Source organism: Dermacentor silvarum, chromosome 3 (assembly GCF_013339745.2).
Source record: "Dermacentor silvarum isolate Dsil-2018 chromosome 3, BIME_Dsil_1.4, whole genome shotgun sequence".
Taxonomy (NCBI): domain Eukaryota; kingdom Metazoa; phylum Arthropoda; class Arachnida; order Ixodida; family Ixodidae; genus Dermacentor; species Dermacentor silvarum.
In genome coordinates this window covers 91289202-91314599 of record NC_051156.1, presented here as the reverse complement: position 1 = coordinate 91314599, position 25398 = coordinate 91289202, and the positions used below count along the sequence as shown (strand labels likewise).

The window sequence follows — 25398 nt, the reverse complement described above, 5'->3', positions numbered from 1 at the left end:
GCCAGATGAATGCTTGACAGTCATGTATATCTAATATTATAGGCACTACAGCTCTTGCGCCTTACAAAATCTTTGTCTAGCCATTGTTAAGTTCCACGTGCTCTTCCGTCGTAAGCATCATATAATAAGAACGACGGAACACTTTGTGCATTGTGGCAGTTCAAATGGAAAGGCACGTCTATTTCTCTAGTTACTCAAGTTACCTGTCTTCTTCATAGCTTTATGATAGAACAAGAGCATGTGCTATTGTGTTAGAAAAGTAAGTACGAATATAACTACACTGCACGAGGCAGCACTTAATGTTAACAGTAGTTTTTTAATAAGTCTTGAATGATGGAGTTCGATTGATGTCTCTCATATTGACTTCACAAACTTCGCAAAGTTTGTCAATGCAGTTAAGTGTAGCCAGAAAGCTGCAACATTAATAACTACATAAGGTTAGCGGAAATTTCCCGTTATACGTGAGCCCATGTAAGAAAAAAATCGTTTTACATGGAAATAAGGTTAGCTAGGTAAATTCCTGCTACCCTGTGCCACTGGAAGAACAAAGTGGTACACTTGAGGTAAACAGAGCCAGTAAGTACTTCTCAAACATCTATTTTATGAGTCAGCTACTGAAGTGATGACGATCTAAAATTTACTACGTTGAAAAATTGTCTAAGACCGTGTCAGCAACTTTAGAAATCAAGTGGCTGCCGCCAGCCGTCTGCTTCTGTGTAGGCATTGATTGGCAGAGGTGGCTGGCCAGTGGAGCAGACGCTGTCACCCTGGCCCGTTAGCTGGTTCGTTCTCATCAAGAGCACAGCCGATGCTCGTCTTGCTCAAGGGACAGCGCAAGTGGCAGCTAGGTTTGCTGCTGCATTCAACGCCGGGGCCAAATTAACCCAAATTAGTATTTTACAGTACATACGCAGAAATTAATTACTCTAAAAAGCTAGGAAATGATAAAAAATAAGGGAAAATAAACTGCCGCCCAAAGTTTACGAAAAAAAAATGTCTTCTTTCGACAGCTGCCGACAAGAATCTACAAGATTGCACGATATAGATATTACATTCGACTAATATAAGTTCTCTGCAATACTACAACATCGCTCATACTAACTATTGGTTTGCATATGTAATATAAAAGAACAGATGGTTTGCAGTACAGCATGCAAGCTTTGCGCTTCTTAGCAAAAATATCGCGAAAACAAGCTGATCAGTATTAGTTTCTGTTGGTGTCTTCGGTTTTAAATTTTTTTGACGCTAATGAAGAGACTAACTCGAAAAGAAGTGGGGCATTTCCTACAGCATATGTCGGTTTTAAATTTTTTTGACGCTAATGAAGAGACTAACTCGAAAAGAAGTGGGGCATTTCCTACAGCATATGTGCCAAGATGTTGACAGATGGGTGAGGTGCTGCCATCATAAACAAAAGCACGATGACGCGAAGGACTTGGCGCTAGAATTGTGCGCCCGAATTGAATGGATCCTCAAGCTTAAAAAATATTCTGTCATGCGTGGTTGGATACGTACTCTGCACGCTAAATAATGAAATCGCGCTTAGATGGGTGAAGGACTCTAGAGACATGGCGAAAAGGATGGTATGAGATTCCCTTGCAGACTTTCTACTAGAAATATACAATGCATTTAGAAACGACACTGACACATCTCCGAAACGTGAGCGTGCCGATATAGTATACTGGCTCTTACATGAAACTTGAACTTAACACTCTTAATAGTACATCGTTAATTTGTTCATTTATTATTACCCTTATTGCTTCACAGTACAGAGGGGAGCTACATATAAAAAATGAACTAATCGAAAAAGTATATATCATGCGCAGTATACGCATACAACCCATGCCTCATCACAAAAATAAACCGACAAGTAAAGTTATAGTAACACTACTTGGAACTAGGAAAACCTTCGATTGTTCACAAAAGTGGAACAAAACAAAGATTAGCACAGTTACACATATTTAGTAAAATATTCCTAGAAAGGGGTACCGCTATTTTGGCGCTGGCTGACAGGAGGAGGTGATTCCATTCTACACATTTTATCAGGTAGCAAGCATGGGAATATGTTGATGTATTATAGCATGTGACAACAAAGTTTTGTATGCGGTAAAACGCGCGTGAAACACGTGTGAAATAAAAGGTGATGGCGGATGAAATGTTTAAAGGCGGTTGTCACGCGAGTAAGTTTTTTGGAAAGAGAAATGGAAGGCGGTTTCACGACGTGTGGAAAGTAGAGGACGATTAAAATTCAGTTTGAATGGTGTAACACTAGTACAAGCAATTGTAGGTGGCTAAAATAAAACGTGTGGCTCGGTTCTTCACTGCTTACAGTTTGGTCGTTATTGAAACGTCTACGACGTTCCATATTGATAAGGCCATATTTTAATTTCAGGCACAACTGGGTTTCATAAAGAAAATTTTCAACGGACTTGCGGCCACACAATATTCTTTCTAATGTGTCCAAGTTTTTTCATCAACCTTTGCCGTGACGGTTTGAACATGGTCTGTCTAATACAATTTGCTAAAATGTTGCCTTCGAATACTGGCACGAAAAAAAGAAACGAAAAGTGTACCATGGTATTGTTCAGGACGTAGCTTGCAGTCTAAATTCGCAAAGTGAAACATGGATATATTTATATTAAGTATCAAATACACTTTGCAAGGCTGGCTCCAGGTAAAGGCAGCAACATTACGATCTGATTATGTTCGACATATCGCACGTTCGTCAGCAAAAAAGCAAATATTCAATAAAATATTAGTTGGTAATTTATTATTGAAGATCAGCAAAGGAAAACTCGTGTCAGAATATAGCACCGCTAACTATCTAAGTATGCGACAGCATAATTAGATTGTGATGGTGGTGACGTGTCGACAACTGGGCGCACTGTGCGTCATGGGCAATCTTGCACACCATTATTTATCAAAGTGATGTTTCCATACCTTACATCAATTTCGTGATTTCGTGCCCACTGTGATACAACCGCGTACGCTGAACAAACCCCGAGTTTTGTGTTAGATGTCTAGAAAGTTGGTGAAGTCTGCCTATGATGCATTGAACAAGTTTGTTGCTGACCGTTAGGCTACGGTTGTTTATGTTTTAATTATTTATTGCCTGTTTTCGCACAGAATACAGTAATAGTTACAATTTTATGGGAGATTAATTACTGCCAGTCAACAATTTGCTGGCGCGGAAGCTTTAAAATGGTCTTTGGCATACAAGTGGCTCTAATTAGTTAAGCCGTTCTGGTACAGGTTATTTCCCTCCACAAACGTCAAGAAATTTCTTGATAATTTGTCGGAAATCCAGGTAAGTTCGCTGAACGTCACTATCAGAATTAATCACCGCCAAGCGGTTTTCCAAATGCTATGCACAGCAATAAGCGCGGCAGCAACATATGGTATACATCATTTCCAAAAGATACTGGCTGTACCTTCGGCCACATGCACCCAGCGGAAAGTCCTTATTAATGCTTCTTTGTAGTACGTCCGCCCCCCAAAACGTCGCCCTCCTTGCAGTCTAGAAAAACATGGTCAGTGGTCTCCTCCTCGCAACATGCCTTGACTGTATCTCCCGAATGTACACGAGAGACGCTTTTCCTGAATTCCTGCGTTTACTGCCAGCAACCGAGTGCAGTTCCAAGAAATAAACTACGGCAAAACCTATCTACAGATGTATGTCGACCGGAATGCAATAAGCATTCTAGGAATGCTGCGACGCACTGTATTACTGAAGTCACATTAACCTAAAATATGCAGTGGCCATTCTGCAGGACCCAAATAAAGTTTGTCCTGTCCACTCCATTCTGAGACTTCCGTTGATTTGGCTACATGTGAGATGCACTGTCACAGGTATCAGCCCATTTTGATAGGGCACCTGTCTTCCAAGGTCGTCTATAAGTATGCCGACCACGCCGTGGGGGCAATGCGATGACGAAGAATGAATGATGTGGATGAAGCGACACAGGCGGCATGATGAAAACCAGATAACTACAGCAAGACGACAATTCTGAAATGATGACGACGGTCTAACGACGACAATGTGACGTCAACGGCACAATGAGATGACGACGAGTGTACGACGACGATGGCGTGACGACGAGGGTTTGACAAAGGATGCGTGCCAGTGACTGTTTGATGACGACGCAATGACGATGGCATGGCAACGGCGGCGCAATCACGATAGGATGTCGACAGCATGATTACGATAGAATGTCGACAATGGAATCATGTCGATGGGATCAAGAAGGCGGTATACTGACTGTGGCATGACGACAATGGGGTGAAGTTTATGAAAAATGATGATGACATGATGGCGATAGCATGACGACGATGGTGTGACGACGACGGCAAGACTGGAGTCGGATGATAACGACCGGCCGACCACGACGGCGTCACGACGATGTTATGTCGACGACCGTGTGACAACGATGGTATGACAAGGGTTTGAGGACAAAAAGAAATTATGCGCGGCTCTGATAAATATAAGGCGACTTATATTGCCATTGGAAAAACGTCTTCCCAGCAATGCTTTTGTTGAAAAGTGAAGCCGACTTTAAGGGGATCGGTGTAGGCTTGGTCAATGAAAGCTGGCTTTCCGACGACCTCTTTTGCGGTGAAGTCTACTCAAAGAAAAATGCGATACCAACGGCTCCGATAACGCTATCGCGTTCCACTCTTAAAGGTGAAGATAAAGCGTGCTCCAATTTTTATACTCTGCTTTTACTCTCTCCCAGCTCTCTCTCTCTCCCATGCCTACAATTCAATGCTCACATTGGGTTCTCGTGACTAATGTGAAGGGCGAAGACAGGACGCGCGTAGAAAGTTCGTAGGCCTCCTACGCTCTTCTGCAGGTCTGACTGAGTTTCCTGGGGTGTTCGATCATACAGAGCGTGTTCGCCGCGTAATATGGCCCTGCGATAGCAAGCTTGGTTTCTGGCAACGGAATGAATGAAATACCTTGACATGCTACTGCGCTTCAACTACGAAAGGGCCGTTGACTACTTCAAAGCGAAAGCGCCGACGGGGAAATGCCTTGAATACAGGAGCTACAACCTTTGGCAAACCTACGTCGTTTCCAATTCCATCAGAGTAAACTACACGAAAAAGAAGTGTCATGTACTGCAGTACCTTGTGTACTAATATCGCAATGCCACGCGGTCATCTAGCACGGCCGGCGTGGCCTCGCCATCGCTTGAGAGGTTCAACAACAGTATTCGGTTACACTTCAATTAGGAAAACAAATAATTTCTGCTGTGATTGACTTGGCTTCAATAATTGGTGCGTTCATACGGTTGCCACTAGCCAAAATAGGGCTCCTCGGTTCTCCATCTTCTCGTTCATTTAGTAGCCTGCTAGTGAGCCTCACAATGTTATTTGTTAATTTTTTTGATTTGATGAAAGTGATAGCTGTTCTTAGCTACTTCATTCACTTCAGACGGTTGGTGTTTTTCGTTTCATAGACGGAGAGCGTAACAGGATGTATGAACGACGAGAGTAGGAGTACAGGAAGAGGAAGCGCAGGTGCGACTGTGAAGAGAGCAGAACGCGTGATTTTACAGCGCTCTCGGTTATGCCACTTATATAAGACCGAAGAGAATACAGGTCATATTTCAAAGCAACTCAGGGCGCGAACTAGACAAGGACAAACAACACAAGTATACAGAGCGGGCGCATGATGACTACGGGGCAATGATCAGTATGCGCAGCTGATCGCTGAGCATTGGTTCTTGTATTGGTTATTATGTTGTAGCACGTTCCACAGAGTTTCATACAATTACTAGTGGGACTTGTGGCGCTATTGTCTACGGAAGCTGCAAACAGCGCAGTTCAGCCAGCAAGGGAATGATGCGTAGTACATGGAGTTGCCTAAACTTCGTCCTTCCGGCTTTAAGTGGCTTCGTGGCTTTGCCAAGTGATCATTTTGAAGAAAGTGCTGCGTTGTGAATATTTAAATAAACGTTATTGAAATTGTCCGACCGCAAGATTCGAACACAGGACCTGTAGCACAGAAGCCGGATATTGAAACCATTACGTACGCATGGACAAGCGAAACCACTGCACTTAGTAGCGATTATGCGTGCATGCGGAGTCTTATTAACTTCTCCATGAAAAAACTTACAAACTCGCCAAGGGATGTTAAAAACCTTGCACTCGGCCGCGCAACGCTTGAAACATCGAAACTGGGCGATTGTAGCCCAGCATTTTCCGGAAGTGCGCGCGAGCTTATCATCTTCTTACTCATGATGATGATATTCTCTTTTCTTGCGTCTCGAACTTATGGCCGTCACTGCGCGTTGCATGGGGCAGCTTGCAGCACCGACACCGCGTTCCAATGCCGACACCGCGCTACAGTGTACTAGAACCCCTTCTAGTACACTGTAACCGCGCTCCGGGACACCCGCTCCGTGAATGCATCTCTCTCTCTCTCTCGCTTTCATAGCGCGCAAAACCTCTTCACCTCGCAGAGCACGAGCGTAAGATCGCGCCAGCTGTGGACGAAGACGACGACGCTCGAACGCAATCATATGGTTCGCATAAATGCACGTTCTGAAAATGTGTTGTGTCCTCGGTGTGTGAGCAAGGACCAGTACGGGGATAACTAAAAGAAGTAGTTTCATCTTTCCGTTTCTTATCGGTACGCTTTTCTTTGCAATATTTGACCGAGGTGTCACGTAATAAAGTGTAAAAAGACCTCGTTGATGTGTTATTTCCAGTGCCATTTCACCATGAATTATACTGCGTAGGCCCAGGAAAAGATGTTTTGAAACGCGTTGAAAGAATGCTGGTTGCGGCAGGGGCTAAAACCTTTTTTTAAGCTGCACACAGGAACCTTGCCCGTTAAAAGATGTAGAAGATAGGGGTTTATTTGTTCGTGGGCTATTAACTGTTTATTATGCAAAAAAAAAAACAGACCATTGAACACGTATTTATAGTTTGCTGGAGCAGGGTATCCTTCTGGGACATCTTACAGAGAACTATGAAAAAGAAAGAGTTGCCATTAAATCCGCATGAAATCCGTCATCTCACGGTTGAAAACGATGGTGTCGTGCCTTTTGATCTTGTCATGCTCCTGGGCCTGCGCAGCATATGGCGAACGCGGACGGCTGCACACAATGACGTCATCGTCAACGCATGCGCAGGGCGTGTACAGGCGCGCCGGATCGCGTTTACAAAACTCACATGATGTAATCGCCGACACGTGTCCAGGGCGTGTATATGCCATGCGTGAAATGCAATTTCAAGTATACCGAATGACTGCACAGATGCCCGGTCAGATTCGGATACAGTGGATCCCACAGGACGCTATTTCTGCTCACATACAAAGCTGACACCGTCACCCACAGTGAGCTGCCACTAGCTGTGGAAGCACCTTTCCCAAGTGACCCCAGGGCGATTTCCTCCACCGCAAGGAGATTCTCCGCCGCACCACACGATATTTAATTCCACCATGTGGTTCAAACCTCCCAGGCGGCCTTACACGCCAGGAGGAGGTGGTGTTGCGGAGACTCCGTGTGGGGGTGGCACTTACCCCATCGGTCACCTATGCCTGGCCACAACACCTCCGTGGATCATTTGCGGATACCTACCCATATTGCCCAGCTCGAGCGTCCGCGGCAACAATCAAACACCTGTTGTAGACATGCCCTGGTCTAAACCAGGTACGACGGCGCTACCTGCAAACAGTGGGCCTTCATCCTACGCGACCACCGGACTATGATTCATGGCTCTATGGAAGCAACCATCGAGCGCTATTGCTGTTCATCGCCGAAACCGGCCTACATTTCTATATTTAGTGGTTTATGCCGTTGGGCGAACTATCGAAATAAAAAAAGTATATCAACAATTTTGCGTCTCAGGCAAGCAGATATCGCTTGGCGCTTAGGGTGTCGGCAGCCAATGCGGCTACTAACGACGCAATTAGCCTTATTTGCTAGTGAATTCTTCAAAGATAGGCCTTAAAAGTGTGGCCTTTTCAAAGATAACGTCGCTGATCTTGCTCACTGGTACATTCTTCTCTGTTCCATAAAACTAAGCATTACCGTGACAAATAAATTTCCTTCGACATCTCGCTATCAAGAAAAAGGGCATGTTTCGCATCTCTAAATGCTCTAATTATCCTAAGAAGTGATGTGCTTACCACTCCACTAGTTCTATATGTCTACGAGTACTTTAGGAAACGAAACAACGTTTAGAGAAACAAACACTACCAACCTTACTCAGCAATAAGCCGCATCAGTTCTGAACATTTGTAAGCAGCTCCAAAAAGGTATTTTAACCAAAACGTGTCATGAAATAGTTCGTTACCGGAGCAGCAGTGTTTTTCTTCATTTAATTACTTTATTGTTTCATCTTTCTCGAATGCTGAGTTCTCATAATCACCCTTCGAATGATTATGTATTTTCTACTAGTATGCTACCCTTTGTTATTGAGTCTCATGGTCTTGCTAAAAGTATTGATACCCTGAAACTTTCTTCTCGGCCGGCACTGATAATATAATTTCTTAATTCCTAAAGAATACTAAAGCTTACTAATAAATGAAATTGTGTTGTATTTTTGAACAATGTACAAATAGGCGCATTACCTTGTGACTGGAAGGTAGGTAAGCTGGCTTCCGTGCACAAAACTGGTGAGAAATAGCTGTTTGTTAATATAGTCCAAGTTCGCTCCCAGGCATTCTCGTCAGAATACTAGAATGAATTTTCTAATTACAAATCGCCGTTCGCCTGCAATATAAGCATTTCTTTTACAATTTTCAACATAGGTTTCGCAATACCCCTCATGTAAAACTGACCTTGCCTGCTTTGTAGATTACTTCTATGGTATTGTTTACTGTAGATACAAAGTAGACTGCACATTTCTACGATTTTTTAGGCCTTTGATAAAGTACAGCATGACATTTTACTGTTGAAATTAAGTAAACTAAATTTTCACTGTAAAGCCTATTGCTTTGTTGCGGAATTTTCTTACTAAATGTAAGCAATTGCTTAGGATTAACCAGTCCGTTTAGTTGTTACATCTATAGTCCTGTCCGAAGTTCCTTAAATTTTTCTTCCTGGCCCGCTAGTGTTTTTACTGTACCGGAGTTCACTCAATTAACGTTTTGTTGCGGTTGGCTGCGTCCTTTGTCGTGTAATAATATCTCTAATATCTATATCGCGTAATAATCACTGTCATAGAACTATAGGCTAATATAGACGCTATCACAGCCTGCTATGGCGATTGGCTAATGACACCTGTTGGCAAAAAAAGGCAAGTGTGTGCACGTAACAACGACAAAAAAAAATGTCAGCCCTTCCACTGGGGTGGAGATGGAAGACCAGCGAAGCTGTACTACTGTGAGAATTATGTATTTTCAATTATTATTATTAAGATGTGATGGTGTAATTGGTCATCTGAACTATTAAAGAATGTGAAATATAAATGATCCGGTGGTTTTCATTTATTTAGTTACCACATAGACCATGGCCTTATGGTCGCTAGGGTACACCGCCATAGGGTATACGGCGATTTGCATAAATTTTTAAATCCTACAAAGCTTAGTAGAATCGCACCACTACTCACTGTTTGTTTACCGGGGCGGAGCGCATTTCCAAAAAAAAGTCAATGCAAAATGTTTAGTATTTAAACTAACTACAATATACACGTCTTATTTACAAATAATGCGGCATATGCTTCTATTGGAACTTTGAAAGAAATGGCGAGATATCTGCACAGCGCTAAAGAGAAGGACAACAGGAATAACAAAACACAGGCATTGTGTTGCGCTCTTCCTCGAGTCCTCGTTTTTTGCGCTGTGCCCACATGTTGATATTGAATCACCAACTCGCCGAAGCTTCCACTTTGAAAGAAATGGTCATAAACGTCTAGTTATGGTGTTTCTACACTGCAAATTGACCATGCAGACCGAAGTAAATGGCGTTAAATTATTCCTTCAACCTACCTGATCACGCATGCGCAACCATGAAGAGTAAGTAGATGGCAGTGCAGCCCACCTGTGACGCAGTAGGGTGGCGTAAGATGGTTCGCCATTGCACGCGATAAAGCGGTTTGTCTCGACCCTGCTGCTGAAATGACTGTGATGAAGTGCCTATATGAAGTGGCTGTGGTGGTGTTTGTGCGAGAGGCAGAATTATTGCCTGCAGTTGCTGATTGGCTGCTGGGCTGGTGAGTGGTATGCTGCCTTGCAGGTATGCGGCCTTGCAGGTATGCTACTTTCAACATCAGGCGTTTATACAGGCCCTTGTAGTTGAGAATGATGAAGCACATCCAGAACACTTGTGTTGAAATGTGGCTGTGGTTTGCAGCTTGTGCTTTCCTTGTGCGAGACAACGGCGGATAGACGGCCGGGGCACCGAACTTCTGTAGGTCAATGGTTCAAAAATTGGCTGCGTAGATTTCTACATTATGCTCGTCGACCAACGCAGGTGCCAGTTCGTCTACGTATCTGATAGCGGTAAAATCTGAGGAGTGGCCAGGCATCGCGTCTGGGAAGCTTTTTGGGACAGGAAAAGCAGATTTAGTGTTTGTCGCTTTGCGTGAGACTTCCTGTCTCGAGTACACGGCAGGTTGTTTGTAGATGTGCTGAGGATCGTACTGGGATCCTGCTTCTACGAGCGGTCAGCTGCACCTGGTTTGGCTGAAGGCATTGCTAGTCATTGTTAGGAAAGAGCTGGAAGTTTCAGAGGGCTAAGGACATCCGCGAGGAAAAAAGAAAAACGGCTGAGTGCTGTTGCGTTGGCCTAATTTACAAGAAAGCAAGGTTGTAATGATAAGAAGACGATTTGTTAAAGACAAGCTGGGCAGGGGTGCATGCTGATGCTACGGGGAGAACGAGACAAAAAAAAGGATTAACCTAAAAAATGCAACACAATTTCTTGGGTTATTAGTGACTGCAAGATCAAGTATGAGAGAGGGGAGATAACAGCAAAACAGAAAACAAAATTACGGTTGATCCCTCTTTCATAGGAATTGGTAGAACACGAAAGTGAAACGTGTCTTCACAGAAGCATGTTTGCTTCATGAACTCACGGTCCGCTGCAGCAAGAGGCGCACGACTTGCGGGACGGCGACCGTGTTGCATGTTTGATTCTCGCGCGGCGTCCTGTGGGCGAGCGGCGTTGAAACGCGCCAGGCGTCTCAACGCGCTGACTTGCCCGCGAGAAATTGATATGGACGTCCTCAGCCGCGTGTCGGTGCATGCGTTAATGGAAATGGTTGTGAAAGTACGCGATGTGTACAAAACGACTGACTGTGATGAAGATGTGAAATCAATATTGGATGCTTTAGCACATATAAAACGAGTGTGATCTGACAAACTCCTGTTCAGGCTTGTAGCCAACCTGGAAATAAAAAAAAAAAAGCGTCCGCGGCATAATGGTTTCAATGTCGGGCTTCTGTACTAGAGGTCCTGGGTTCGAATCCTGCCATCGGGTCCTTCTAATAATGTTTCATTTATTATTTATTACACAGTATTTCATTTTTTTAAAAAGGACGAGTTTAGAAAGTTGCGAAGCCGTTTACACTTGGTTCATTATTCTTTGGCTACGCCGCGTTGCAGCGTCCGCTGCGTTGTTCTTACCGACGCGCATCCATGTCGGCGCTCGATGCAGTACTGCGCTTCACCGCTGCTAGATGGCGGCACGTCACATTCGTTACATCCTTTGCAGGAAGTCATTTGTGAAAGCCGGCAAAATACTCCCGTGTTAAAATAATGGGGGCATGTGACCGAGCTTATTAAACACGCAGTAAAAGTGGAGAATGCCGAAGGGTAATTAGTATTCGGTGTTACAAAAACACGCAGTCCGACTAGAGCGTGTCGGCGGGGTGCTCGAAGATGAAAATATCATGCAACTGGAGGCAGGCGCGCTACCCTACTAAGAGTTTGTAATAGCATCTTGTTAAATTAAAACCGTCTGTCTAGGAGAATGATCAGGAAACAAAGCTTCTTCCCAAGGGTGCTTCCCAACTAGAGAGAAAAGACAGGGCAGCAAATCCTGGAGCAGCAATGCAGACAGGTGAGGGCAAGCAGGTTGTAAGCAAATGGCTGCACTACACAACAAGCAGCTCACCACCCAAGGTGGGGCCGTAAACTACAAATATATATATATATATATATATATATATATATATATATAAACAGCAAGGCCAGGCAGAATGTTATGTAAAACGTCTAAGAACCACTATATTTGCACATCCAAGCCGCTTTAAAACACTACTCAGCCAAGAAAGATCGCACAATTCAAACCACTAGCAGACAACACACCAAGATGTCGTCGCACCGAAAAATGTGTACTGAGGTACGCGAATGTACGAAGAAGCACTTCGGTCACGCGCAGTCATTACTTGTGCCTAATAAAACAAAGTGTAACAACACTTTAATTTTAGCAACACTGCTAAGGTTGATAAGTTGGAAACCCGAACGCTTATTTAGAAACTGAGAAACTTGAATAGGCAAACAAAAAATGCACATACGTGCAAAGTTTTCGTCAGCAGGCACTACACCACATACAAATGTATAAAGCAGATGCTCAGAAAACTCAAAGGATGTTCTATCATCGTGTTGCACCAGCTACTCATTCCAGATGAGAATTGAAACATGAAGGTGATTTAAATACCTTTATTTACATTATGGTTACTGCATAGACATTTCTTGAAAGCAGCAAGACAGCCAGTCAGACTGAGAAAACGACAGCGTTGCCGATATCATCCATGACAAGGAATGTGAACAATATGTGGGGCACTTGCTCACAAAAATTAAAATAAAGGACTGCGCATAAAGGGCCGCGAGGTGACTGCATAAAATCCATAAAGGATGATAGTGCTCACAATCAACGTTATATACACTCGCGTTAAAAAAGAATATGTTTATTGTTCTAAACATGACACCGAGGTTTCATAAGCGGTGTGCTTCAACTAACTTGGGCCAACCTTCAATGAAATCACGTGTTCTCTGCGCAAATGCAACTACCTCGGTGTAGTTCATTGCCCTCTTGAGCAACTCTTGGATAATAAAAGTCATGATTTGCCAAAAATGTATTAATCTACATCTGGCATATTTCTTTAAATGCAATAGCTCTGATGGAGCTGTTGTAAATACTAATATGTAAGTATAAATATCTACTTCAAATTTTTTCGCGTCGAGCTTTGTCTTAAAAAAACGGGAGATATAAAAACGCACCTGGTTAATAGGCTCTTGCTGCCTCGACATTTGCACAGAGATTGAGGTATCTATTCAATTATTTATGTTTTTAGCAGACCAAACGTGTGAATAGGCAGCCTGCAAGAAATTATTGCTTAGAGGCGACGGGTATGAAAGTCTGTTAGGATGCATCTCCACCCTTAACCAGAACCTCGTAGACCTTTGAGCAGTCTGCCAACAGCATAAAAGCTGCTACAGCTACAAGAACTGCCATGCGCTGTTCATCGCTATATTATACTGCTTAATTTGTTCGATCGCTTCAGCCCAGAAGATACCTTGTCAAAAGTGCACACAAAGATCACCGTCTTCAATTTATGCCCTTCCTTTGCGGTCTCTTCATGCATCGTTTTTCCGTGTAGCATCAATCATTTTTTTCGAAGCATTGTTGAATGCACTAATATCATCGGGCGCAAGGTGCCTGGCGCCGTGGTACTTTTTCAAATTTCGCGCACTTTTCACTTATCTAAAAAAAAAAAATCACCTCCCAAGCACTCCGTACAGATGATTAACCAGCGAAGCTGAAACGTGCGGCCCCGGTGTTTATGACTGGCTTAATCGAGTTGATTCATTAAAGTATTTTCAATTATTGGTTACGTCTTTCTGTTTATTAATGAGGTTACGCACACGTTCGGCTGCGACGGAGAGAACGACATCACTGACGGTATGCCCGCAGTTCGCCGTTGTCGCTTGCGTTCGATGTCTCGAGTTTGCTCGGCGGCGTGGTTAGCAGTATTCGCCCGCCATTGCCATTTTCGATTCTTCTAAATTAAATTGCTTCAAAATTAAATCTGTGCGCCCCGTAAGACAATGAATGACTCATACCCCCTTAATAAACGGCTCATACCCCCGTAAGCGCGGCCTCCACATTACGACGACAGAAGAGAAGTGAAATTCTACGCTGGAATGATGAGCGGCAACGCAACCAGCTGTGGAAAAAGACGATGACGAATGCTGGCGCAGTGGCACGAGTGCGTGCCGAGCACGAGCACAAGGGCAACCCGAGAGGCGCCAGCAACCCAGCTGCGGAAGAAGACGACGACGCTCGAGCCAATGCTGATGATGATAGTTTTATCTACACAGGTGACGGACATATGTAAAAACCGGAATATAGGTCGAACTTTTTTTCAAAAATCCATTGCGAAAAGTCGACCCTCGTCTAAATGCTGTCACCATTGTGCAACCGGCTGAGTCGCATTTGTTTAAAGGTAAGGGTGTCTTTCGGGGTACGCTTTTTTGTTTCGCCTAGCCGTATAAAGCTTCGCCTTAAAAAATAAAGCCAATTTAAACTTCTATAAAATCAGAACCGCTGCATTCATAGAAGGTTATCATATTATATCCTTAATACGGTCTTCAACATCTATATTGAAGTTAAAAGGTTTAAAGGCTTGCATACCAAGGAGAACGTATTTTATTTCGATATACATAAAATTAAGCTCGGAATTGCTTCTTTTTGTTGCTGAAGAGGGCACAGAACAACATTCAGGTGGTTCAATTCATGTAGCAAAGGTCGATGTACTTAACGATGGGCACAAGTTAGCTGAAACACCACGCATATAAGACGTATCAGCTGGTATTTCTTTCTTGATGCATTTCATGGCTTGATACACCCGGGTCCCGTCCAAATATGAAAAATACAGTACACCCTTTCACCCTTAATAAGAATACTAATAAGAAATGGGCTACGCGACATCCTCTAACACCAAAGACAGGAGCCGAGGCAATATGGACGCCCTCACCCAAAGTTAAACAGTCAACAGGCGAGCAATTGGCGCCGACTTCAACACACACATACCCAAACCTACATACACTTAGCCGTATTCACCAAAAACGATACAATCACCAATGCCCGTGGTGCGGGGACACGCCAACGTTACCTCACATCACGTGGATGTGCCCAAACAGATCGATACATATAAACTCCACACAACTGAAAACACAAGATTTTAACAGGCAGTGGGAGGCGCGGCTTGCGGACGACGATCATGACAGCCAACTGGCTCTCGTGCACCAAGCCCAGCGAGCCGCTCGTGCCAGTGGAGCCCTGAACTAAGGGCCCCAACCACGGGACCTCAAATTTTGTTCATTCATTAAAATCTCTCTCTCTCTCTCTTTATAACACAGCCCGTCCAAATCCTGTTGTCAAGCTATTCCAACTTCAAGGCTAGCGCTGCTCATTGTTTGAGCCAAAGGCCACATTACCGGCAGTGACACCGCTAGTCATTGCCATTAGAGGGACTGTTGCGTTGGGCACTCCTACTTCCACTGCCACTTCTTTCAAAGCTGGTCAGTCTTTCACAGCTACATAAAGTCCGCGCATCACTTTTGGATCATTTCTTATCGATCGGAATATATAGAAGACGCGTTACAACCATTAGTTTCCATCATCTCGTTGCTATATCAGCGCCGCTGCTTTCAAGGACTGCAGAGGGAGGAAGGGCTACCGTCGTCAGTTTTTTAAGCTGTCGCGTGAGTTTCAACGTGTTCAAACTTCTCCGTCTTGCTGTTTTATCCGCTGCCGGTGTTCCTCGTCACGCCGGCCCCAGCACCGTCTGCTTCCTTCGCCCCCAGGGGTTTTGAACTTTTCTTGCTGCCCATGGCGCCACTTGCAGTACCGTCGGTTTTTCCTGATGAACCGGCGGCAGCAACCCCTCAATTACCGGTCCCGTTGTTTTCGGCACCGTCGGTTCTGTTTGACGTGTCAGTTGCTGTACCGCCGCTTGCCGTATCGCTGTCTCCAGTAGCGTCAGTTTCCTTCGTCCCGTTGGTTGTTGCACCGTCGGGGCTCGCTGTCACGCTACTTTTAGTACTCTCGGCGCTCCCTGTCGTATCGGTTCCACTACTAGGTTTGATATTTTCGGTGTCGGTGTTATTACCGTCAGTAGTTTTAGCTTCATTACCTTCGCCTTGATTGGAACTTGGGTGGCTTTTGTCGTTTGGTTCACTACGACGGTGTGCGGCGGCAGCCCCGACACCTGCGGCCGCACCTACGGCCGCACCGCCGAGCAGATATTTCACTGCTGAACCACCACGGCGGCGTTTTTTGTCGTGCATGTTAACTACAACTACAGAACCACTATGTGGCCCGAACGTGTGACCATGCACGTCATATCCTCCTCCCCTCCTGCTTCCATGTAAAGGTCTTCCACCTGTGACTTCATCGCTCCCTAGCTTTCTATAAGATAGAAGTTGGACCTCATTCGCGTTTTTTCTTCGGCTGTTACTGCGCCAGTTTAATTTGTCCCGAACATGAGATTTTGCTCTAGAAACCAATCTTGGGGAACGTTTCACGCGTAACGGTCGTGTAAGTGCACGTAGAGGGCCCGGTACTATGGAGTGAATGGCTTCTGCGTTATAGCTTCTAACTTGGTCATCATTCCAAATGGCGTTTGGTTTCCTGAGAAAGCCCATTTGCGCAGAGCCGCCACCAGTTAACACTGCAGTGCTGCTTCCGTGATCGATGCTGTTTGCAACGTTGATATTGTCAGAAGGTCTTCTCCCTGAAGCTTGGGCCCCATTTCAACAGTTCCAGCCTATGGTAATTCCCAATATCGAGGCAGGCACCTCCATTGCAGCGGCCCATGCACTAACAGGAAAAAAAAGACAAGTGTAAACCAAAATTATTTTTCAAACTAGTGAACAATGAGTAATGTTTAGCGCCTACCTGTAGAACCAAATCGGAGGCAGTTGCGAACAAACACCGTAAAGTACAAGAACTGAATTCCAAAAAAAAAAACGAGTAAGAAGAAGGAAATGAACTACAATAAGGGTGATACAGGACGTTAAACAGCTAAACGAAATAGAACACGCAGTAGTATCAGGTAAAAATTAGAAATGAAACGCTTGTTTAAGAACATTTTTTAATGTAGGCAATCAGCACATTATCAGGAACAAAGAGAGCTGACAAAATGTAAAAGAATGTCGTACTTGCGGTATAAAAATATCCAGAGAAAGAAGCATGACTACAACATCGAAGATTTACGACATCCAAGCTCTTTTACAAATCTAGGACTGACACAGAGCAGCTGGGTATGCGAGAAAGGGTGGATAATTTACATGCATATTTGAATCGTCAAAGATGCCGACAATGCAACTTTGTTGTTTTTTGTTGGCAAGAGACGTAATAAAAGAAAAGACGACAGTGCGGCATTGCTTCATTGTGCTGAGAGAAGATATAGTAGCGAGGATTGCGGACACGTTTGCGAGGCACGCGATGCAAGACCGAAAGCATTTTCTGCCCGCCCTGTTTATGGCTTTCTGCGTCTTCGTTCGTTACGAATGGTCTCGCGGAGTCCCTTTTCGATACTCCGCCAGAACAAGCGTATGGACGTTTTCTGTCGTTGTTTTCACGTGTGATGAATGAGAGGGAATGTCTCGTTGACGTCTTAATATGCACCCATGACTCGTTGTTTAGGGTTGTGTGCTTTATTGTATATAATTATAATCTAGGTTTTGTTGGTTTATGTGGTATATCGTGTAAGTACCTGTATGTAAATGTGATAAGCAATGATCATTCTGGAATTGTACTATATCCGTAAAATTACGGTTGAAGGCCCAGCTGATGTATATAAATAAGAAAAAAATATTGTCGTCATAGAGGAAGTAAATATAGAATTGATTTTACCTTTGCAGGCATCTTTAGCAAACGGTAGCACGCTGTAACAGTCTAGTTCTCCTTTTTCATCAACTCGCTCTCTTTTGCTACCATATATGATTAGACGGCAATCAATAAGTACTCTGTCAACAACGAACATATTTGGCTTTTCACCAACGCTACTGCTGCAAAGTCCCGTGCTCTTGCTGTACTTTTTGTTGTTTCTCTTCCTCTCACCTCTCTCCCTCGACGAAGCAAACAGCAGCTTCAGCCTAAACTGAGTGGCTTGCAGCATCCACTAGATACACAAGAATTCGCCTTGCTTTTCCACCCGATCATTGTGCTGAGCTCCCAAACTCTATACGAGCTTGACACGCCAGGTATTAAATATGGTCTTCTAAAAAGCGATCACACCCACCATGTAGCATGTAGATTTAACATACCCGATCAACGTTGCCGGTGCTGCAATCTCTTCGCGCTGCAGGTTGTTTTTGACAAGGTTTTTCCACTCGCTGAATTCAAGGAAGTGGCTGAAGCGATAACGTTTCATGATCGGCTCACCTGGATCGTGGTTGTGCCCCTTCCTTCGTTCCTTGTCAGCGCGCTGCAGGCCTCCCTTCTTTCATGGCAAAATAGCGAGTGCAGAGGAAGCGACTAGACTCACGGATGACTTCCTCTTGCCTCTATGTTGAGCATAACGCTCATTTATCTCAGCTGCCGTCACACTACGAGCGTCATACGCTACGAAGATAGCTTCTTTAAAGATGTGGAAAAGTCTGTGATGCAGTGCCAGCGCAACAGGATTTCATAATCAAACCATACTGCAATCCTAGTCCGGATGTGACATATATCCAACTCGCCACTTGAGAACCCCTTCTGTGAGGTTGCAAGTTCCAGGTTTTGGAACGAATTCATCAACGCATCCACTGGAACCCAAATATCTGATGTCACTGCAAGTTACAGGGTGCTTTCACTTTTGTCTTTACAGACATTTCTTTAGAAAATGCCATTTGGACGGCTGCTTTTTTACATTCTGGCGAATGACACGTTGAAAGGTCAGATGTTGTGATTCAAGTCGTCATCTTCAACGCAGGAAATACTAAGCATTTTCAAAGCTGCGAAACTTGTTGCCAAAGCTGCATAAAGCGGAAAAACCAGCCCTGCAGACACAAGCGTATTCTTATTCCCAATGTGACTCTTCCTTACAATCTTATGAAACTACTAAACATTACCACTAGTGGCATTTGTGGGATTCAGATTATATTCAATTGCATTCCAAACTATATTCGTAAGCTATAGCAATGAAGCAGAGAAATCATCCCGCGTAATCACTTATTCAAATGGCATAAGAAGTATTACGAGGGCTGTCCCACAAACTAATGTGAGCCAGAAAAAGAGCAAAAACTTTAGAGAGGGTATAACGGAGCCGCTCTCACTATCTCTACACGAAATGACCGGTGGGGTTATAGTCGTGCTGAAATTCATCAAAAGTTGCAAAAGGCCTATTGTAAGACGGCCCTTAAGCTAAAAAAACAAAGAAACTGCGTTCATGTGCGTCCAGCGTTTTCGAGAAAGCAGTGGAAAGCCCAAGGACGAAGAAAGATACGGACGCCCCTCCGCCTGTTGTGAAGATGAAAACAATCGTCGTGTGTGTTCTTTTGTGCTCAGTGACTGCCGAATGACTTGAATATACCTCAACTTCAGAAGCACTTGGTTTGTAAATGTCCTCCGTTCACCGAATTTTTTTAGAAATATGGGAAATGATTTCAGCCAAGATGGTGCCGAAACTGCTCACTGCTGTGCAAATTGCCCGACGAAAAAAAAATGTTGCATTGATTGGAAAACTACAGACGAAACGATGAAACCGGGCAAACGGTTGTGACTAGCGACAAACCATGATTTTAGAAATGCGACATCGTGCAAAGGACAGATGAGACAACCCCCCTCCCTGTCTCCAAAAAAAAGAAGTAGCAAGAACATTGCAAAAGAAAACGAAAAGAAAAAGACATTACGACGACAAGTGTTCACTGCGAATGTTTAAGCGTGAGTTGTGATGCGGCTAAGTGTACTCGCTCCAGACTTTGCTTTGAACTCGCCATATCGTTGGGGGTCTGATGGGTCTCCCTCCTCATGATGTTTCAGGGCAGAGGTTGTTTTATTGTTATCTGGCTTAAAATATTACGCTCTTTTTCTGATGTTCCGGTCCTCGCCGGCTTCCTAAGGATACACTGGCGCAGCCGCCGGGCGTGCAGCAGCCCGCGGAGCGATCCACCGCCACCGGCACTCCTTTAAAAAATTGTGGCAGAAACTCGCTAGTAGGACACCTCTGGTCGTATGATACGCGACGGTTGCTCGATTTCTTTTTAAGCGAAGCTTCCATGGCTAACTTGTGTCGGGGTCGGTGTATGCGGAAAACTATCATCATCAGCATTGGCTTGAGCGTCATCTTCTTCCGCAGCTGGCTGGTTGGCGTCCCTCGGGTTGCGCTCGTGCTCGTGCCCGGCACGCGCTTGAGCCACTGCTCCAGCGTTCGTGATCGACTTCTTCCACAGATAGCTCCGTTGTCGCTCATCATTCCAGCGTACAATTTCACTTCTCTTCTCTCGTCGTAATGGGGAGGCCGCGTTTACAGGGGTATGAGCCATTGCTAAAGTGGGTATGAGGCATCATTGTCTGCCGTGATGGACAGATTTAATTTTGAAGCAATTTAATTTCGAAGAATCGCAAGCGGCAATGGCGGGCGAATGCTGCTAACCACACCGCCGAGCAAACTTGAGACATCGAACGCAAGTGACAACAGCCATGCGGAAAGAATCGTAAAACGCAATGGAAGGAAAAGTTGCACGAAAGGGAAGGAAAAGTAGAATGAAAGGTAGTACGAAAGGGAAGGAAAGATAGTAGGAAAGGGAAGGAAAAGCGCTAGGAAAGGAAGGAAAAGTAGCATATATATACAGGGTGTCCCAGCTATCACACAGCACGATATAAAAAAGAGGAACGGCGTTACGGTGTGTGTGTATATATATATATATATATATATATATATATATACATATATATGTGTGTATATGTGCGCGCAAGTTGGAATACGCTAGCGCAAGACAGGGGTAATTGGAGATCGCAGGGAGAGGCCTTCGTCCTGCAGTGGACATAAATATAGGCTGATGATGATGATGATGATGATATATATGTGTGTGTGTGTGTGTGTGTGTGTGTGTATAACCAGACAGACAGACCTGTCAGATAAGCACATTGCACGAACAGTAGCGGTTAACGGCAGAACACTTGTATGATTCATAGCAACCATTTTCTACCAAACCACGCATGCTTGGCACTACGTGGAGGTCAATTGGAGTTGAGCCTACTTAATTTTCGTTCTGCAATCCCTGGAACTGCGAAGTACACAGGAGACTTTTTCAAGCACCATAAAGCACACGCAATTCTTGCTGCGGGCAGGAAGCTCAATGACCTGCAGTTTAGCACAGTTCTCTTCTCTGCCTCATTCGTCTATTGCTACAAATCAAAACAGCGCCATATGAATAGAAATACAGCACTACAAATAAACAATTAAAGTACTGTGAGAAATATATGAATACTCCGTAAATAAAATTTAAGGAATACATCTGCTGACAGGAGGAAATTACTGCTTGGTATTTGTGTAGCTAGCACTTCTTTGATGCCATGGTGTTCTTTTTTTCCTTATGTCATAATCAGTCTTGTCTAAGCGAAGCGAATAATTATAAGGTCATGATTTTATAGTTTAATACGGCTAACCAATTGATTCGTGATTCTTTCTGGCTGCTGATTCTTAACAAGCACTCACATGCACTGCAGCCGCAATAGCGGCTGCAGTGAATGTTTTTTAGTATGTATGCTTTTAATTATTCATCTTTCACGGTTCGCACACTCAGTTAGCTTTTCAGGACCTTGTTTGACCAGTCTAAGTAAGGTAAGGTCGTATGGTTTCCAACAAAGCTCAGATGATTGATGTGAAAGCTTCAAATGGGAACTTGACCGAAAAGCTGGCGTATCTCGTCTGTAGCAGCAAAAGGGCACCTATATTCTAATTGTCATTGGCTGCAACGCCATGTCACGGGTGCGCCACGACGGGGTTCCCATTTACTGTGACGCCCAGTCACGAGCTGTGCCTTGACGGACCAGAGCGGGCGAAAGGCAACCCCTGCTGCCGCAATAGCACGGCAGGTGTTGCGATAGGGCAGAGAGAATCGCCGCGACTCCACGTCACCCTCGCTCTAGGCACCAGCGATCCTAGACAGAGCAGAGCCAACGCCTCCTAGATAGGAGGCCTGTACAATCTGCTTCAAGACGTCATGCTACTTGGACCGAAATTTCCACGGTTAAGTCCGGCGTGACGAAAGCGGTGACGTCAAAGTCATCGCGGCTTACTCGGAAGCATGCCCACTAGATTCTAAGGCAGTCGAGCATTGTAGCATGCCGTCATGAATCAAATTGAGTCTTGTGCTATCTAGGAGGCGTTGGCCGAGCGGGCGAAAGGGAACACCTGCTGTGCGATAGCGTGCCAGGTGTTCCGTGAGGGGAGAGGGCATCGCCGCGTTGGTAGCGTGCGGCATTGGCACCGCAGGCTGCTGCTGATTGCTGGCTCGGGCAGCACATACTGCTATGGTGCATTACTCGCCGCCCAAAGCTCGAAGGACCGCTCAGCGCCGTACAATTGGACATTAATGTTTTCGCATTCACAACTCATGACAAGCGCTTAGGTGTCATTTGAAATTTTTTCTACCTTATTAAATGGTGAATAAAATCAGTGGTGGTGCTTCATACCGCTCTAAAGTGGTGTGCAAATTTTTGTGATGCAATCAAGAATTAAAAGTATAGAGAGAGAGAGAGAGAGAGAGAGAGAGCAAGCGAGAGAGGAAAGGCAGGGAGGTTAACCAGAAGTCAGTTTCCGGTTTGCTACCCTACACTGGGGTGGGGGATAAAGAGGTTGGAGAGAGTGCAAAGAGAGAGAGAGCGAAAAAAAACCAGAAAAGAAACAGAGGCATTGGTAACAAAGGAGGCGTTCCAATCACAGACGTTCACACAGGCCAGTGGACTTCAGGAACCGCAGGAGCTCTTGCACGGCCTTCTGATGCGATGTTGAGTCGCGTCGATGTTGCAGAATTGTTTCTTCCGATAACGGCTGGTCATCCAACTGGTTCAGCACGACGGAGAGCGATTGTCTCTGCACACTGTATTGTGGGCACTGACAAAGAACATGACGAATCGTTTCCGCGTCTCCACAAATGTCACATGCTGCACTGTCGGCCATCCCTATGCGGAACGCGTAGGCATTGGTGAACGCGACGCCCAACCATAGCCTACACAGAAGGGTCGCATCTCTTCGGGGAAGTCTTGTTGGAAGTCGAAGGCTTAAGGTTGGATCCAAGGTGTATAATTGGGCGTGCATAAAATGTGGTTTATTCCAGTCTGATGAAGTGCATTGGCGTGCAAGCAGGCGGAGCATCCTTGCAGCATCTGTCCTAGACAGCGGGATTGATAGGCGGTTGTCTTGTTCATGAGCTGAACGAGCAGCTTGATCGGCACGTTCATTGCCAATAATTCCACAGTGACTTGGCAGCCACTGAAAGATTATTTCGTGTCCTTCTTCAGTCAGGTGGTGTATGGCCTCTGTGATTTCGAAAACCAGTTGTTCCTGTGGACCGCGCCGTAAGGCTGACAGTAAACTCTTCAGTGCTGCCTTCGAGTCGCAGAAAACGGACCATTTGTGTGCTGGTTCATCATTAATAAAATGTAGTGCGACTCGAAGCGCTGCCAGTTCTGCTGCCGTCGACGTTGTCAAGTGAGATGTTTTCATCTTGATAGTGGTGGCTTTTTCTGGAATAACGACAGCGGCGGTAGAGCTGTTCTGCAAGACGGAACCGTCGGTGTATATGTGGGTGTAATTCCGGTACTTTTCATATAATAGGAGTAAGGTAAGCTGTTTAAGAGCCGGCGATGACATATCTGCTTTTTTTTCGGACGCCAGGTACTGTCAGGATGATCGTTGGCTGGATGAGGCACCAAGGAGGAGTGGAAGGTCTCGCGGCAGGTGTGAAGCAAGATGGTATAGCCTCACGATGTGCGGATACCATTCGGCAGAACGAGGCGTGTGGTCTCTCCGCAGGTAGAGAGGCTAGATGGTGGCAAGGAGTCCGTGCAAGGTGCCTTACGTGCATTCCTATTGCTTCAACTGCGGTGTGGGTCTTTATGAGGTGGTCTCTGGCGATTGCAATAGTTGCCGCCGTTGACGCACTTCGAGGAAGACCTAGACAAATCCGGAGCGCCTGGGCCTGCACACTTTGTATAGTATGTAGGCTTGTTGTACTTGCGTTAGTCAATTCTGGCAAGCTGTACCGCAAGAAGCCGAGAAAAAGTACTCTATATAATCGAAGCATAGCGCTTGTCGACATTCCCCAGGTCTTTCCAGCGAAGAATTCCACAAGGTGACAGACGCCTGTCAACCGTTTTTTCATGTACAATACATGGGGGCTCCATGAAACGTCTCTGTCAATTATGACACCCAGGAATTTATATGACCGTACAAATGGTATCATCTGACCATTGATTAACACACTGTAATGCGTCATAGGCTTACGCGTAAATGCCACAAGTGCACATTTGTCAGATGAAAACTCCAGGCCTCGATTTCGGAGATAGTGTGCAGTCTGAGTGGCAGCTTTTTGGAGCCTGGCGCGCAGCTGTAGGCGTGTCACTCCGGACGCCCAAACGCATATGTCGTCCGCGTACATTGATAATTTAACTGTGCTTGGAAGGTGATGAAGGAGACCAATCAGCGTAAGGTTAAACAACGTAGGGCTGAGTACGCCACCTTGGGGGACGCCACAGTAGGTGTAATGCAAAGAAGTGCGGCCGTCCTCGGTGCTAACAAAGAAAGATCGCATACAGAGATAGCTATGAATCCATCGGAACATCCGACCACCGAGGCCTATCTCTTCGAGAGCGGCGAGGATGGATTCATGTGTAACGTTGTCGTACGCACCTTTGACGTCGAGGAACAAAGAAGCGCACAGACGTTTACACCCTTTTTGGTGCTGAACATAGGTAACCAGGTCGACGACATTATCAATCGATGAGCGGCCGCGTCGGAATCCTGCCATGGCATCTGGGTAGACGTTGTGGTATTCCAAGTACCACTCCAAGCGTCCGAGGATCATCCGCTCCATCACTTTTCCCACGCAGCTCGCCAATTCAATCGGGCGATACGAAGAAAGCTCCAACGGAGACTTTCCAGCCTTCAGTAGCGGAACTATGCGACTAGTCTTCCAGCTTGTAGGAAGTGTGCCAGCTCGCCAGGACTCATTATAGATAATTAAAAGTAAAGTACGCCAGAACCAATGTCATGGTGATGGTCGACGGTAATGCGTTAGCATCGAATCAATATAACCACTCAACGTATTGCCACCAAGGTAAATACACCTGGTAGCGAAGCTTCCATGGAAGCCCATACGTTCAAAACATGGCGGTTCATCGGCGGTTCATGAGGCTTAGTGCCATCTGTGGAAGGAGGGAACACTTCCGGCGGAAGAAAAAATTATGTGACGCCATATCCGTTAAAAAACAGAAGTGACGT

General features: G+C 45.1%; 1 protein-coding gene across 3 annotated transcripts in view; it reads right to left on the bottom strand.

Annotated features, from left to right (window-relative positions):
* Positions 1–14428: 14428 nt before the first annotated feature.
* The window catches only part of LOC125943875 (uncharacterized), a 35107-nt gene continuing 24137 nt past the window's right edge, over positions 14429–25398 (bottom strand). For all 3 annotated transcript variants that reach the window (XR_007465957.1, XM_049663434.1, XM_049663435.1), the window contains exon 5: positions 14429–16781. Coding sequence is in view for 2 of the 3 variants with exons in the window: in XM_049663434.1 (XP_049519391.1) it covers positions 16680–16781 (102 nt within the window). In the remaining variant the exon portion in view is untranslated. The remainder of the gene's footprint in view (positions 16782–25398) is intronic.